Source organism: Dipteris shenzhenensis, chromosome 31, assembly GCF_047967505.1.
Source record: "Dipteris shenzhenensis isolate YYH24624 ecotype China chromosome 31, Dip_SZ_1.0, whole genome shotgun sequence".
Lineage (NCBI taxonomy): Eukaryota > Viridiplantae > Streptophyta > Polypodiopsida > Gleicheniales > Dipteridaceae > Dipteris > Dipteris shenzhenensis.
In genome coordinates this window covers 7,938,597-7,955,093 of record NC_141626.1, presented here as the reverse complement: position 1 = coordinate 7,955,093, position 16,497 = coordinate 7,938,597, and the positions used below count along the sequence as shown (strand labels likewise).

Sequence of the window (16,497 nt, the reverse complement as noted above, 5' to 3'; positions counted from 1 at the left end):
ATCGTAATACAGCTAAGATGCCAAAAATGGCTACAAAAATCCTAGATACAAAATGAAATGAAATAGAGTACCAAAAATGCCTAGATACAAAATGTAAAATATGAAATATGAGGAACATCGTCTTCCCTAAGGGGTCTGTGATCCAAAGAAATGATGGAAGTCATGGCCATCGACCATGCCTCCTGCCATGAGTGTGAAGATCTGGGCAAGTGTCAAGTGGGCTGCTGGCGGTGCCAAGTCTCCATGGAGCAATCTCCTCTGAAAATCTGCCATCATCCTCCGTCGTCTAGAAAGAAAGCGACGGGTACGGCCTCTGTGTAAGATCATCCTGCGGTGCTGCCGGATCATGTCATATGTACATCCTCGGGATGGAACCATCGGTGCTCTCTGGCAAGATGGGCTATCTCTGTGCTCATGGTCCTGCGCCTCGTCCTGCTCCTCATGAATAACCAGGTCTCTGGCAGGGATGCGATGGTGCTCTCTGAGGAATCTCTCTCTGTATCTGGTGATCTCCCTGATGAACAACGCTAAGCAATACTGATCCTCATACTCCATAATCCGAGAGAGAGGTCCAAATCCGTGCCCAAATAAACAGTGAAATCTGCCACGGATCTCATAATATAAAGGGCATCTGCAAACAAAGTGCTCCTCAGTCTCCACCTCCCCCATAGTGCAACAAGGGCATATCCTAGTCTCTCGCCTGGGTCTATGTCCGGTAGCTGTACGACGCATCCTGCCGGCCTCAACGTCTAATCTGTGGGAAGATACCCTGAGCTGGCCCAAGGCAATCCTGAGTGAGTGCGACATATGAACGCCGATATATCCTGGGGATATGATGAAGCCATCCTTTGAAATCCTGAGAAAATGGTCACGATTGTTGGGATATCTCAAGGTGTATGCCTTAGGCACACCTTATGTTTCTATGTGTGAGTGCTAGAGGCACAGTTAGGTGCCCACAAGCACAGTTAGGTGGTGGAAAGCCACATAGGATGATTGAGAGAATCTAGGAGCAGATTGAGGAGATGATTGTGGAGCTCTGAGGTCATCACTGATGTCAGTGAGCATGTATGAGGTGCCTACTTAAGGACCTCACTCTTCTTCATTCTACAACCAAGTAATGCAAGTATTCTAAGTTTGTGTCCACTCTTTGCTTTCCTTTCAGTTTACCAACATGGTATCAGAGCCCTTTGATCCCCCTTGAGCCCATTTCTGCCACATCATCATCTTCTTCTTCATCTTCTTCTTCTCCATTTTTCTCTTTCTTCCCAAAATCTTTGAGAGCTTGGTTCTCCATCTACAAACGACCATTGCCCAAACCCTCTGAGCTGGAAACTCCTCTAGTATGGGCAAACTTCCACCTGCAAGCAATTGAAGAAAAAACGTCTGTGGTGGCTGCCATTCCCCAAACAGCGCATTTTTTGCCATTTCTTCTACTGCTCAATACTCCCTGCCTGCTCCGCCATTGCCTGAGCCCTCTTAGGAGTAGATGGGCGACCTCAAGACGAAGATTTTGAGCCATTTTTCAGCTCATTTGGTTCAGTAACGAGGGAGAAATCGTCAAAACTCAGGTTCAGCCTGTAGCAACTCCCCCGGGCAAAAGTGCGCACCATTTCGTCTAACCTCTGTGCTGGACCCTCTCTGGTATATGAGCTTTCTTTTGCTTCAGAAAGCCCTCTTTTCCTTGCTTTGAAGAGTGAGCTACAAGCCCTCCAAGTTCAGCCTTTTAGTTTTGACAGTTTTGGACAAGTTTTTGAAGATGATGCTACATAAAATGCTATTCTAGCATTTCTGGTTTTTTGAAACTTTCAATAACTTTAGTACAAGTGTGGCTTCAGTTTTGTTTTGAATTGCTAGACCTGGTTTTGATTGGAAAGTATTCATTTTAGCCTCTTCTATGAAGCATGTAAGAAGAAGCATCATTGATTGAAATTTGGTCACAAGACTTTGCTACATTAAATGCTTATATTTTGAAGCATTTCAGATGTTATTCTAAGCCCTGTAAGAGAGAAGACACTGCCCAATACCTGGGTTAGACCCTCTCATGGCTTGCTTATGCAAAATATGTGAAAAGCCAAAACATAAAGCAATGTCTTGTTATGCTACAAAGGATGAAAATGCCAATCTGACTTCCTTGTTGAAGATTGCCAAAACAATGGTTGCCAAAAAGGAAGCAACTTCAAAGACAGAAAATGCAAATCTACTTTCAGTTGATGAGCCTCCACAAGATGAGGCATCCTTTGAAGATTATGCATTTTAAATCATCTCTATGTATGCTCCAGATCTCTCTTTTTATGTCAAGGTACTCAGCCTGGATAGTCCTCCAAAATGAATGAAATAAATTATTGTGTTTGGTGTGTTTTGTAAACACCTCTGGTCACCTTATGATGTAGGCCATGTGTATGTTTTGCTCCATGGTACCTCCTGCAGACATTGTGTGCATGTACATGCAGGGGAGATAACCATTGGAAGGTCTTTTTTGTATCCCTTTTTGTTTACCTTACACCCAAGGGAACCCTTGCTAGCATGAGAACCTAGCCATAGATTAATCCTTGACCACCATGAGATGGCATGAGAAACTATGAGACTAGATGTATCCTTGACATAGCCTGAGGCATTCCCTTGAGGGGGGGTTTGTTGGGATATCTCAAGGTGTATGCCTCAGGCACACCTTATGTTTCTATGTGTGAGTGCTAGAGGCACAGTTAGGTGCCCACAAGCACAGTTAGGTGGTGGAAAGCCACATAGGATGATTGAGAGAATCTAGGAGCAGATTGAGGAGATGATTGTGGAGCTCTGAGGTCATCAGTGATGTCAGTGAGCATGTATGAGGTGCCTACTTAAGGACCTCACTCTTCTTCATTCTACAACCAAGTAATGCAAGTATTCTGAGTTTGTGTCCACTCTTTGCTTTCCTTTCAGTTTACCAACAACGATATGTGGCCATCTTCGTAGGAAGCTCCGTGGGATGAACCCAAGTGCGAAACGTGTGTAGCTGCAACAAATCTGCCCTGATAACCTGACTGAACTCATGTCGAGTCAGAGGGAGGCGAGGGGCATCTATGCTGTATCGAAATGGTGGCAGCCTATCCATATCCAAGCCCAGCGAGGTGAGCCATGTGGAGAGTGTGTGGTACCAACAAAAAGTATGACCTCTCTCCGCTAACATCTGCGAGGATGTCAGTGCTAGCCACGGTAATCGTGCTCTGCCTGCTGCTGAGTCTCCGAGCGCCCTGATCCTATGCAAGTATGTAACTGACTGAAATGCTGCATCTAGCGCTAGGGGTGTAGCTCCGAACTCTGCGAACGTAATCTGATGCGGTACCGTGGGCTTCGCTCTGATCAATCTGGAGAACATGATGATCTGTAACCTCTCTACTTGTCTCCAATCTGCAACACTGAGATCTCCTACCCAAAAGGGGCTAGCATACATGGCTGCAGGTCTCACCAGCGTATCAAAAAGTAAGGACTTCGTGTCGGGATGCTGAAAATGTGACTGTGCACACTGCCTCTTGAGAAGAGCCAAGGCGGCATACCCTCTACTGATCCTATCTCGTGCTGCATGCGTCATGGTGAAGACTGGAGAGAGAGAGAGAGAGAGAGTTAACGTCCACGGGAGGCCTCGCAGGCCTATGGGACAAAGTGCACAAAAATGGTAGACTCATACAAGCCTCAGTGGGCTGGAGCAAAGGGCACGCTAGGGCCCTTGCCGAGTACTAATCTATGCTAGAGAGAGAGAGAGAGAGAGAGAGAGAGAGAGAGAGAGGTGTCCACTTTCGTGAACACAACTGTTCCTCCTGAAGTGCCCATTAAACTCGGCATCTCTGTCATAAAAATTTCAAACAGTAAGACATATTGGTTAAACAACTTTTTCACCAATAAGTGGGCAAGCTGAGTGGCTAAATTATTCTCTTTTAGGTATGAACTGTGACAATTTGGTGAGTTGATCCACAATCACTCAAATCGCATCATGTCCATGAGAGGTTTGTCGTAATCCTAGTACAAAATCCATGGAAAGACTTTGCTTCTTTTTTTTTCAAAAAAGAGACTTCTATTAAGTAAGAAAGAAACTCGCTAGAGCAAGCTCTGAGTGGAAATACATACGGCCATCAAAGTATGTACGGTGTCTGTCCAGATGTCTGTCCAGATACTAGCCAAAGTGTGCGAGGGATGAACCTGAGTACCCTCCATAGCCTCTGTGCATTTGGCTTTCCAGAGCAAGCTCTGAGTGGAAATACATACGGCCATCAAAGTATGTACGGTGTCTGTCCAGATACTAGCCAAAGTGTGCGAGGGATGAACCTGAGTACCCTCCATAGCCTCTGTGCATTTGGCTTTCCAGATATGCCAGGATGCTATGCTCGCTAAAATCTCCCAAGAAGTATCCACAGAGGCATGTACATCTGTAAAAGGAAGGTGTGCTACCACATCCAACGAATAGGACTCAATCTGATGACGTCGAACCAAAATGGCCCAAGAGGAGTTAAGTCTCTCATAGAATACCTGAGGCCCTGTAAGAGAAAGCCAAGCCACTGAGCCCCATGCCATAAAGAATGGGGAGTGGGCAAAGTGACTGAAACTCGTGGCTACCCCCATCCAAATCATCCTCGCCTGTCTGCAATCCCATAAACAATGTTGAATAGTCTCCGAAGCAGAGAGGCAACGAGGGCAAGTAGGGTCAGCTCCGAACCTGGATCTCCAAAGGTTCATTTGACGTATCTCCAAAGGATGCAACAGGCTACCACATCTCAAGCGCTCAACTTTATTGACTTAGCACTTTTCACAATTTCAACAATTTCAAACATACAGCTCGACATCAACCATAAGCTTAGGCCAAAAGAAGGTTCAAGGTTCATTTTACTAGATCTGAAGTTTTTTCTACCCTTAGGTGAGCAGCAGTGGGACTGTCGTGACACTCAGACAAGATATGGTGTCTTCTATCTGTCGCCCCCATTCCACAAACATTACCCTTTCAGAAAAGAAGACCATTCTGAATGGAATACTCTCTAATCTTGATTCTAAGAGTGGCTTTCCCTGCTTAAACTTTATCCCACACACATCCGAAGAAATCATGTTCAGGATAAAGGCCCACAAGGGAGTCATATAGGTGAATGGATTCTCAGAAGAAAATTTGATTCACACTACCAATTCTGCTCAAGGCATCAGCTCCCTTGTTGCTAGATCCTTTTCAGTAACAAATCTCAAAGTCAAATTCTTGCATAAGCTCCGACCACTGGGCCTTCCTGTTCCTTAGGTCAGAAGAACTACAAAAACACTTCAGAGATGAGCTATCCACATAGACCACACTAAATCCGTACAAATAATGTCTCCACATTTTCAACACATGAATAATAGCATACATCTCTTTTCCATGCATTGGCCACTTATACTGTGGCTCGGTTAGCCTTTTAGTCTCAAAAGCTACCGCTCTTGTTGGGATTATCATGGTCACCTCCCCACTTGTGAGTCCCCATATGAGAAGGACATGGCAGAGGTGTACCAGTAGAAAGAAAGGGATCTGAGAGAGGCTGCCATATGGGCAAATCTAAGGGAGGCCTGCCACATGGGCAACATGCAGGCTGCCAAAGGGCTGACTGTATGCCCATACATGAGGGCTTGCTGTTACGCTCAAGTCGAGGTAACATGACCTCGGAAGGGTCAGCCGGCATTTTCCTTTAAAGGATCAATGTTTGTATTATACTTGTTTGGGCTTCATGTAAATGATCAAAATGAATCAAGGTCAAGGTCCTTGGTGAGGGTGACATGGCACTAGACTAGGTGGATCTAAGGCTAAGGGACCTAAATGCATGAAATGTGCCAAGGGGCAAATGGTTTCAATGATATCCAAAGAGAGGGGTAAATGATGCATTAAGGAGGGACCCTAGAATGAAGACATGTGGCATACTAGATCCATCTAGGGAATTTTGGGGCTTGGTGGAATTTTGTAAGAGCTTTCACGTAACGATTTTTTTGAGAGAGAGAGAGAGAGAGAGCTTACTACCACTGAGGTCGGCTGGGAGGTGAATTCGGGTGCCTGTGCCCATGATTTGATCAAGGCTAGGAGTTAGCAGTTTTGGATGTTTAATTTTGGTATCAGAGCGCAGGATTTGGTGATTGTCGTGGTCTAAAGCTGTACGTCGAGTTGATAGACCAACGATGAATTGGACGACGAATAACACGAAGCACAGATTGTATTTTGGTATTATATGTTCACGGACGTTATCGCAATTGGAGGATATCAGGGTCGCGCACGGTCGCAAGTTCATAATTTGGTACCTTCAGGGCTCCTTGGTATCTCGGAAGGGAGACGTGAAGCTGTACACGAAACGCGAGGTGACACCAGAAGAGTCGTATGAATTTAGAAGGCGGACAGATCTCCTCTATCGGCTTATGGATCAATAATTAAAGAACGATGTCCTTTCTATTTTAAAGAGCATCATCGATCACGTTGAGTATACTATCGTCAGTAACTGGTTGGTGGAGCTTTGATTTTTGATTTTTTATTTAAAGGCTGTTGCGTAACGGTTACTTTGCAAAGTTCGGACTTGCGACAGTATATATGGCTTGTTAGTCGTGGACTCGACTATTGGACCTGGTAGCCCGCAGAGCTAGGCCTTTATTGGTTGCGCTTGGTCATGAGCTCGTGGAAAGGGGTAGATAGTACAGTATGTTCGTAGTCACAAGGCAGGTCATCAGTGCTTGGAACAACCTTACAGGGACAAGTTGATCTCTCCATGCTACATGAATGACCAGGAAGCTCTCTATGCCTTCTAAAGTTCGTTGGAATATGTACTCGTTTATTTGCATCTGTGTTTGAGTTATTTCAGATTGCAGGAGTTTTCCCTAGCCTAGGGAAAGTGGGATTTGGTTGAAGTGTGATATATGCCTAGTCAGCTGTAAATTTGGAAGTTGGGCTTTCGAATTGTAAATACAGTTTCAAGTGTTGTTTTATTTTAGTTATTAAAAAAAAAAAAAAAACTCCCATCGACCTAAATGGAAGTAGAAGAAGAAGCTTCTTTGGTGGATCCCGTAGAGTATCTAGCAGAATGCAATGTTAGAGGATGCCTTGCAACAGATCTTAGCGCAACAGTTACAAGCAAATGTAGGGCAATCTGAGCTCAGGAAAATGGTTCATAGTATGTCTGCTAGACCATCTCGTGAAGAGAAAGATAAATCTCCAATGGAACCGGAGTCCAGTGTTCATACGGTCGAGCCTAGGAGGACTAAGGTGCCTAATATTGCCAATTATAGGCCAGAAAAGTATTCTGGTCAGATGTCTGACCGTAGTTCCGATATCATTGAGACCTGGTTGCACAAATGGGACGAGGCCTTCGCCATTTGTGAAATCAGGAATGATATGAAGAAAATCCGCGAGGCCACCCATATGTTTAATGAGGCAGCGGATAGGTGGTGGATAAAACAACAGAAAGATGGAGTGGCATCCACTACTTGGGAGGGGTTTAAAAAGGAATTTAGAAAACACTTCTTACCTCTTGACGAAGCATCGCGAGCTTGGGATCACTATCGAAACCTTCGTCAGAGAAATTTATCAGTGGCGGAATACACTGATAAGTTCAGAGAAAGTGTAATGAAGGTTGATGAACCTCTATCTCAGTCAATCCAAGTAAAAGATTTTATCTTTGGATTGAATGATCGGATAAAGATGGAAGTTCGGGCTAAGTATGCGAACACGCTAGATGAAGCAATTGCCATAGCCCTGAACTATGAGGATGCAAAAGGGAACAGACCAAGTGGGTTTGTGCAGGTTGGGACTCAGTATGGGTACCCGAAGAAAACTAGGTTTAAGAAGAAGTGGATTAGCAAAGGGAGTGCCTCACAGCCTAGTGGTCAAGCCAAGCAGGCGAAACCAGTTGAGACTCCTAAATCAAGTACCACCATGGGAATGAAAAGAAAAGTAACACCAATGGCAGCCCGAGCTTGGTCGAAGTCTTCTTTGAACACAGAGCAAAGAGAAAAAGCGAGGAGAGAAGGCTTGTATTTTGGATGCCTTCAGCCTCATCAGTGGAAAGATTGTCCACGAAACAAAGATCGTCGGATGGCTAAGATGGTGATCTCAGAATGCGACGTGGAAATGGAGGGAAGTCCCAGAGCAGAACAGATGCAGATTCAGCTAGCGAGATCTTCTCAAAGGTCAGTACCTGTTTTGTTATGTGTGTCTGTTGCTAAGTTAGTAACTAGTGCACCACGAATCGATGATCAGATGCACAGGGGTTAAGCTCCTGCGAATGCTCCCACCCCTCCCCCGCTCCCGTCTACCCCCCCCTCGCGCTGCGCGGCCCCCTCTCCCCTCCCCCTCCTCTCTCTCCGCCGCCTCCCAGCTCGCAGCCGCCCGCCGCGCCTCCTCCGTCCCCCTCTCCTCCTTCTCCGCCCGCCATCCCCCCCCCCTCTCCTTCCTTCTCCGCCCCTCCGTCCTCTCCCCGCCTTACCCCCCTCGCGTTGCGCTACCACCCCCCCGCCCCCTTCCTCCCCCTCCCCGCCGTTGCGCAACGTTGCCCCCCCCCTTCCCCTCCCTCCCCTCCTTTCTTCCCCGCCCCCTCTCGCGCTGCGCTGCCACACCCCCCCCTTCTCCTCCCTCCTCTTCCCCGCCCTGCACTGCGCTGCCCCCCCCCCCTCCCTCCTCCTTTCCTTCCCCTTCGCCATTCGCTTCCTCTCCACCACGTCTCCTCCCCCCGCTTCCCATCCCTCCCTCTTTCCTCCCCCGCCTCCGCCCCACTCCCCCCTCCCTCGCCTCTGCCATTTCCTTCCCCCGCCTTTTGGAGCTTTCGCAGTTTGTCGGTGCGGTATGGCGGCCGTGAGTCCAGAACCGGTGGCCCAGACGGACCCCCCCCCTCCATCAGCCTACCGCATAACACTGACAGAGCATCAGGTCTCCTTGGTGAAGCAGGCCGCCACTGACTTCTCCCAGACGTCCATTTATGGGAGAGTCATTGGCTACGCCCCTTCACGAGCAGACATCAGGGATTGGTTGCAGTCCACCCTCTACCTTGAGGACAGCCACATTGAGGAGGTCGCACTCATGGGACGTGGTATCTTCTGGCTCAAGCTCTCCTCAGCACAGGCTGCGAGCGATATGGTCAGACGGTCCCCTACTTCTGTGGGTGGGAAGATCATCCTTATGGTCCCATGGTATAGGAATTTTAGTGTAGCGGACTTCGATGCCCGCTTCCGCATTCCTCGCCATCCAGTTACCCTCATTTTCCCAGGCCTCGCAACAGAGCTTCGCCCGATCATCAAGGACCTGGGGGCGCACTTCGGCTGGCTCATGCAGGACACCTTCGTTGATGCGGCGGTAGCCCGGTGCCACGTGTCAAAGTGGCAGTCCTAGATCTGTAGAGTATCCCCTCGGAGTTCGAGATTGAGACGGACACAGGTGTGGTGACGCAACGCATTATGGTCACTGGTCGCCCAGATCAGTGTCTGCGATGCCACGGCTTCGGGCACTAGGCGCGCTCCTGCCCTCGCTTCACGAGGACAGAACCTCAGATGGCCCCCATCTAGGCAACTCAGGATCCCCTCCGCCAGGCATCGACACCCCCTCCCGAAGGGGAAGGCTGGACTGAGGTCAAAAGAAAACGGAAAGGAAACAAAACAGGACCAAAAAAGCCTTCCCATCTACAGCAAGATACCCCTGTGGTCACCAATCAGCAGCAGCCCGGTAAGGGGAAGAAGAAAGGGAAGGAGAAGATCAGCCAGCCTCCCCCTCATCCTTCACCCCGCCCCCCCCCCCTCCCCCCTCCTCCTCGGTCCCCCTACCTCCCCCCCCTCCGGGTTTCCCCCCTGCACCTTTGGTTTCAGCCCCCCTCTCTCCCTCGAGCATGATCCCGAGGGAACCCCCCCTTCCGCCTGCGCCGCCTGTGGCCCCGAAGCCAGCACAGACCTTCTCCGCGCCTATCCCTCCTGGCCCGGTGGAGGGGAGAGGCCCTTCCCCGTAGATGGCCAGCACCACTCCAGCTTGTTCGACAGCCAGCACCCCTCTGTCTGGTTCAGACTCCTCATCCTCGTCCCCACACCCAAGGGCAGCTCCTAGAGCTCTACCTTTGGAGTTTTACCGAGCAGGACCTTGGGATTATTTGGATGCAGCGGGTATTGGCTCCTTCCTTGCATGCCTAGACATCAGCATCTTCTTCCTTCGAAAGGGGGCGGAGGGTAAGGTGTCCGTCCTTGCCCCCCATGATGGTCCTAGCTATTCCTTCACTATCACCAGTGACGGGAATGAGCAATGGACAAATGAAAATGTTTGGGAGACGATTCGAGATCAGTCCCAGGAGCAGGTGCAGGACTGGATCGGTAGCAGAGCAGCGGAGCTTCTTCAGCAGCAGTGAAAGGAGGGTGACGTTCGTCTGAGATGGCGCCACAGCGCCAAACGTTTCCGCCTTTTGGTCATCATTCGACCGCCTCTAGAGTGGATCTACGCGGAAGGGCTCCGCCCTTGGAGGACCTCAGAGGTAGCGGGCTTCTACAGTATTTCCCTGGCGGAGGCTTCGAGTTGGTTAGAGAGAGCTTACCACCACGGGACGAAGGGCCTCTCCCCTCTGTTGAAGGTTTTAGAGGATGGGTCCGATGATCCGGCCTCTCCTTCGAAACCCTCACAGAAGCGCCTTCGTCTGCACACTGGACATCCTCCAACCACCTCGACATCGACCGCAAGCAGACAACTGTTTGTGGCCCATCTCCCCTCTTCATGAGTATACGCATTATCTCTTGGAACGTCAACGGGTTCCACTCATCAGGAACCCGCGGCCCCAGGAAGATGGTGCTCAAACAGGAGCTCCAGCCAGCCTTGGTGGGAAGGGTAGATGTGCTCCTATTGCAGGAACACAAGCTTTCGGCTTCTCAGACCAGTAAGTGTGGGAAGGTCCTCACAGGACGCTCCCACACCTATTGGGAACCTTCGATTGGCGAGCAGGGGAGGAGCGGGGGTGTCTGTACCTCCATCGACGCTTCTCTAGTTCAGCATGTGTGTGGTTTTGGCACCTTGATCCTAGGACGAGAGCTTTGGGTGGGCTTGAATATTGAGGGATCCCGCATCGGCATCCTCAATATCTATGCCCCGACTGACCTTAGACGGAGAGCCGCTTTCTGGAGCTCTTTGACAGACTTATTGCCAGAGATGGATTCTTGGATTGTAGGAGGGGACTTCAATAACCTTGAGACTTTAGAGGATCAGCAGGGACGGGGCCCAGAGTTCCTCGGTATAGCTCAGGCGGAGCAGGCAGATTGGGACTCCTTGTTCGTTGTGGGAGGTCAGGACAGCTGGAGGGAGCCTTCCTTTTGCAGATGGACAGGGAGTCTGGACTTCTCTTGGGGTTACAGGAGGGAGGGAGGCAGACTTATGGAGCGGTTGGACCGTTTCTATGTCAGCGATTGGGCGCTAGGCAGAGGTGGAGAGTCAGGAGTGGTTCCAGGGACGACCCTCTCTGACCATGCCCCAGTCATCCTAGTCCTGGACTCAGCCTCTCACTCCTTACCTCCACGCTCGTGCCGGATCCCAGACTCCATCTACTCCAGAGCAGCGGTTCGCAGCAGGATAGTGGACCTGTGGGAGCAGGATTGGGACACCATGGGGGATATGGCAGCTCAGGTAGCTCAGGTTCTTGCCGAGTCTAGTCTCATCTGTCAGTAGGAGGCGATTTAGGTCAGGCAGCAGTGGTGGGCGAAGGAGAGGGGTCTCAGACGAGATCTTGCCTCGATACAGCGGATGCAGCAGTCTTCTCCAGGCTCTGAGGAGCTCAGAGGACAGGAGATTAGAGCCCGAGCCATGCTAGAGGAGATCACCCAGCGACGCTCAGAGTTCTCGTTTCATGCTTCCAAGTCCTTTTGGGCTAGGAAAGGCGACAGGATGTGCAGAGAGTTCTTCAGGACTCATGGCCAGAGGGCAGTAGGGAACAGCTCCGATCTCTTAGAGCGCATGATGGTAGTGTCAGGACAGATCCAGACGAGGTCCGGGACTTGGCGACGGATTTCTACAGATCCCTGTTCCAGCAGGAGCTCCCAGACCCTCGTGCCCGCCGTTGCAAGGAGGAGGTGTGGAGGTATACACCGTCGCTCGTGCAGCCTAGCATGAGTGAAACCCTTCTCGCTCCTTTAACCGTGGCAGAGATGCAGGATGCGGTGAGCGCTATTGATGGGTAGAAATGCCCAGGTGAGGATGGGCTCTCTAGAGCTTTCTTCACCACCTTCTGGGAGCACGTCCACCAGCCCTTGCTCGACCCTAGGACTTGCTCCCCTCCTAACCCATCTGTGACTTTCTCTTCTGCGACTTACTCCTTCCTTTCCACCACTGGCTAACCATGGACAGACTTAGCTTGTATGCAACCATGGGTTAACTCCCCTAGTATCCCACCATGGGACTTACTCCCTTAGTATCCCACCATGGTCTTACTCCCCACCATAACCCGTGACTAGGCTTAGGCACCCAAGAACACAGCATAATCTTATAAGCCACCACAATTTGTAAATTGACTTTGTCACCATGTAACCCATCATAACCCACCAATGGACCTAGTCACCCGTAAACCATCATGACCCATCAATCACCCACCGTAACCCTCCAGTGGACTTAGCTACCCCTAACCCCTCATGACCCATCAAGGGGACTTAGTCACCCACCATAACCCTTTAGTGGACTTGTCACCTTTTAATCACCATAATACACCAATGGATTTAGTCATCCTGCAACCCACTGTACCCTACCAATGGACTTAGTGGCCCATTGGTCGACTTAGTCACCCTGTAATGCACCATAACACACCGAGGGACATCGTCACCTCGTCATCCGCCATAACCCACCAAAGGACTTATACTCTTTACTCCTTCTGTACTTGACTAATCTCCATTGTGTGTCTCATCCTTTTGAATGTCTCCTGAAGAAAATATGCTTTCTTGAGGATAGAAATGCTCACATTAAATGGAGTACATGTTCTTGGCTGATGTATATGATTTGCTTGGACTGTTTGTCGTGAGCTTGTACTAACCGACAGTTTTGCAGGAACATATTTTACTTTCGAACGGGTCTCCATGTTGTCTCTAATATGTTGTGCTCAGCTCTGCTATGTTGAGAACTGCTGTCACTGTATCAAAACCCGCTGCCTGATGCGAACCCCTAGGCTAGGCAAGGGTATTTTCCCGCCCAAATGAAAGAAATAACCGAAAGATGCACTGCTGCGATGAAAAATATGACAGCTTTGAGTCCCCTGGAAGCGCAAGTAGCTGAGTCAAGGCCTGAGTAGATGAAGAGGCTAAGACAGAGAATTCTACATTGTCCAATTCCTTCAGTTCAATAAAAGAGAGAGAACCAGATGGAATCTAGAGCCATTAACTTCCCTGTATTAGACCAAACCAAACTATTTCAGCTTTTATGTTCTCATAGGAAGACCACATTGACCTCCACGGCACACTGCCCTTTGGAAGAGCAAGGTTCAGGATGCTAGAGAGAAACCAATTAAGGATAGTCTTTCCACCAAGCCTTGTCCCTAGGTCAAAAAATCCCACTTGAAGCTGTACGGATAGCTTCATTCCGTACAAGTCTGCATAATTTTACTAGAGGGGAGCTCTGATTGTTTATTACTTTGGCTTAGAATGGCTCCTTTCAAACATCTTATACTAGAGTCAAGGATGTCTTGAGTATAGAATCCCTCGGGTTATGAAGATTTCTTGACCAAGGGATCCCTTAGGTAGTCTTATCTACTTGCCTTAGCATCCCTATGCACTCACCTTAGCATCCCTATCTACTTGCCTTAGCACCCCGATGCACTCACCGTAGCATCCCTATCTACTGCCTTAGCATCCCTATGCAGTTGCCCTTGCACTTTGCCAATGCCCTTATGCTTATACTCCATTTCATGAGCTCCTTTTATGGCCTCAATATTTTCATCCAGCAAAAGCTTCCTTACAGATGACTCAAACTCATTCCAAAATCCCTGTCACACCGGAAATATTACTTTCATTGCCATATTTACCTACCAGTCTTCATAGGCTATAAGAAACCCCTTTTTTTACGAAGACTGAAAATGCTGAAACTAGTATTGTTGATAATCCTCTGCTCAGCTGGTAAACTGGCATTAGGGTGGCGATTAGGTGGTCAAGAACATGGTGAATTTGATGAGAAAGACTAAATGTGGAATGGAAGAACATAGGTTTATGGATCGGGGAGGAAGACAGTTTTTTTTTTGTCTTTGTACTGCTGTGTAATAATTACCAAACTAAGATATCATTAACTACAAACTTGCAAAGTTATGATTTCAGTGAGCTAAGAGATATCCTAGTCTTTTCTGTAATACAAACGTGCACCTACATAGCACCGCACCCAATTTAACATAATAAGCTCATTTTCTTCTTTCCTAGTTTCTCAGTAGCAAGATTGGTAAATTTCAGGTTCCAAGGACTCAACAATGAAGAAGCACAGAAAAAGTTTCAAGAGGAGGCTGAAGCAAGAGCTCGAAAATATTTTATGGACGAAATAGGAAATGAGCTGGAGACAAACCGATCAATGAAGGGGCGGTTGTTCAAGAATAGCATTGAAAAGTTGAGAGCCATCACAAGCTCCTTTTTGCATTGCCATGGCGGTGAAGTTCTGGACACATTACCTGGAATAAAAGAATTCACAATATTATTTAAGACCTCAGCTTTGCAAGAGCACCTCTTAAATGAGGTTGCAAAATTATGGAATAACGTAAACGTTTTTGAACAAGAACTCATTGAAACGTCCTTTTTTATCCACCCGTCTCTTTTTATAGAGTACGCTTTTGCAAAAAAATACAAAAGCATTAATTTTCAAGAGCTTGGCGAGTTAAGAAAAGACCCTCAACAAGGATCAAAGGTGAAGTTTATCTTAGATCTAGCAGAATCTTGTAGATCCACAAATGAAAAGTTATTAATATTTAGTCAAAATATCCCGCCATTGATGTTTATTGAGGAGATACTACGAAACAGTTTTGAAGTTCTCACGATACAAGGAAGAGGCAAAATGGGAGAAAGACAAAAAATTATAGATAGATTCAATGAAGCAAATGGAAGCACAACAATATTATTGGCTTCTATTAGAGCATGTGCTGAAGGAATTAACCTTACAGGGGCATCCAGAGTGATATTTCTTGACATGCATTGGAATCCAGCACTCATGAAACAAGCAGTTAGCAGGGCCTTCAGGCTTGGGCAAGAGAAGATCGTCTATGTCTATCGTCTTCTAGCATCTGGAACGATGGAAGAGAAAAAATACATGAAAACCATGCGAAAGGATTGGCTTTCGAGATCAATCTTTACATCAGAAACAAGTAAAGTTGCCCAGGGCAAATCAAATGATAGTTTGAACATTCTTACAGGTGAAGATAAACTGTTGGATCAAATCATCAACAACGACCGCAGTAAGAATATCCTGAGGATAATCAAACACAATGCATTTTTGGAAGAGGGCAATTTTTCCACTGGATTTGGGAGCTATAATGGATCAGATTGAAGTAAGAAAGACAATATATCCCATTGAAAAAGCCGATTTAAAAAACAAGAAAGTAAAGTCAATGTAAACAAGAGATTTTGTGTAGCAACTTGAATATCTTTGGTCCTTTATTTACAAACAATGCATCATTGGCTAACGCATATTGCTTAATTTGGGTGTGTAGATGTACATCAGCAAAATGTGTTCATGCCTCTATGAGTGAAGCTATTTAACTTATGCAGTTTTTGTGAGCATGAAAGCCACACAAGTAAAATGGTTCACCTAGCATTTGGTTTACCTTGAATACAACCATGATGCATAGTAGCATTTGGTTCTCATTCTCTGTGTGCGCCTTAGATGCTCTCTTAGAATCAATACATGATATGTAGCTCTAAAGCTGCGACTTGGCAACCCTTTGGAATTTGCTTCGAGCAATTCTGAAAGTTTTGCCGTCCACTCATCTTTTACTTAAAGCTTTGAAAGTTCAGAGGCTGTCCCAGTTATGCATGCTACAATCATTTTATAAAAGAGTGGCATTATTAGATTGTCGGGCTTTATTATTCTGGAAAATTGACGTGGAATGACCCAATTTCCAATGAGGTCTGAGAAGAGGCCATTTCTGTTTTGGTTTGAGCTGGGAATCAGAGTGGCAATAAACGTTAATTCTTCTAAATACGTACGTTGTGCTTTTCTAATCCTATCAAAAGCAAACTGTGTGAGGATGTTAAGAGAACACCTCTACTGTCTGATAACACTCGTTATGGTCACCCTACTATAGACTGCAATGAAGGTACTTGATTTGAATGCGAATGAAAACGGCAGAATCACTAATGGGTCTGTTTTTAATATCGGACCAGTAACACATATTCTAGGCTGTGAGGCTTTAATTAAGCGCTTGGCACTGCACACATAGTCCAAATTGAAAATTCAATTTACTTGCAAGATGAGATTGTGGCTCTAGTCTGTACATTACTTTACCTCAAAGGAATTGGGGACTCAACAGGATCATCCACTTTGGTAGCAATCCCCTTAAGGCCCCCGTAATG

The 16,497-nt window shown here is 47.4% G+C and overlaps 1 protein-coding gene across 2 annotated transcripts in view; it reads left to right on the top strand.

Annotated features, from left to right (window-relative positions):
• LOC147880983 (uncharacterized) overlaps window positions 1–15,540 on the top strand; it is a 59,657-nt gene extending 44,117 nt beyond the window's left edge. For both annotated transcript variants that reach the window (XM_087370094.1, XM_087370093.1), the window contains exon 6: window positions 14,392–15,540. In XM_087370094.1, the coding sequence (XP_087226220.1) occupies window positions 14,392–15,472 (1,081 nt within the window). In that variant the 3' untranslated portion in view covers window positions 15,473–15,540. The remainder of the gene's footprint in view (window positions 1–14,391) is intronic.
• Window positions 15,541–16,497: the final 957 nt, after the last annotated feature.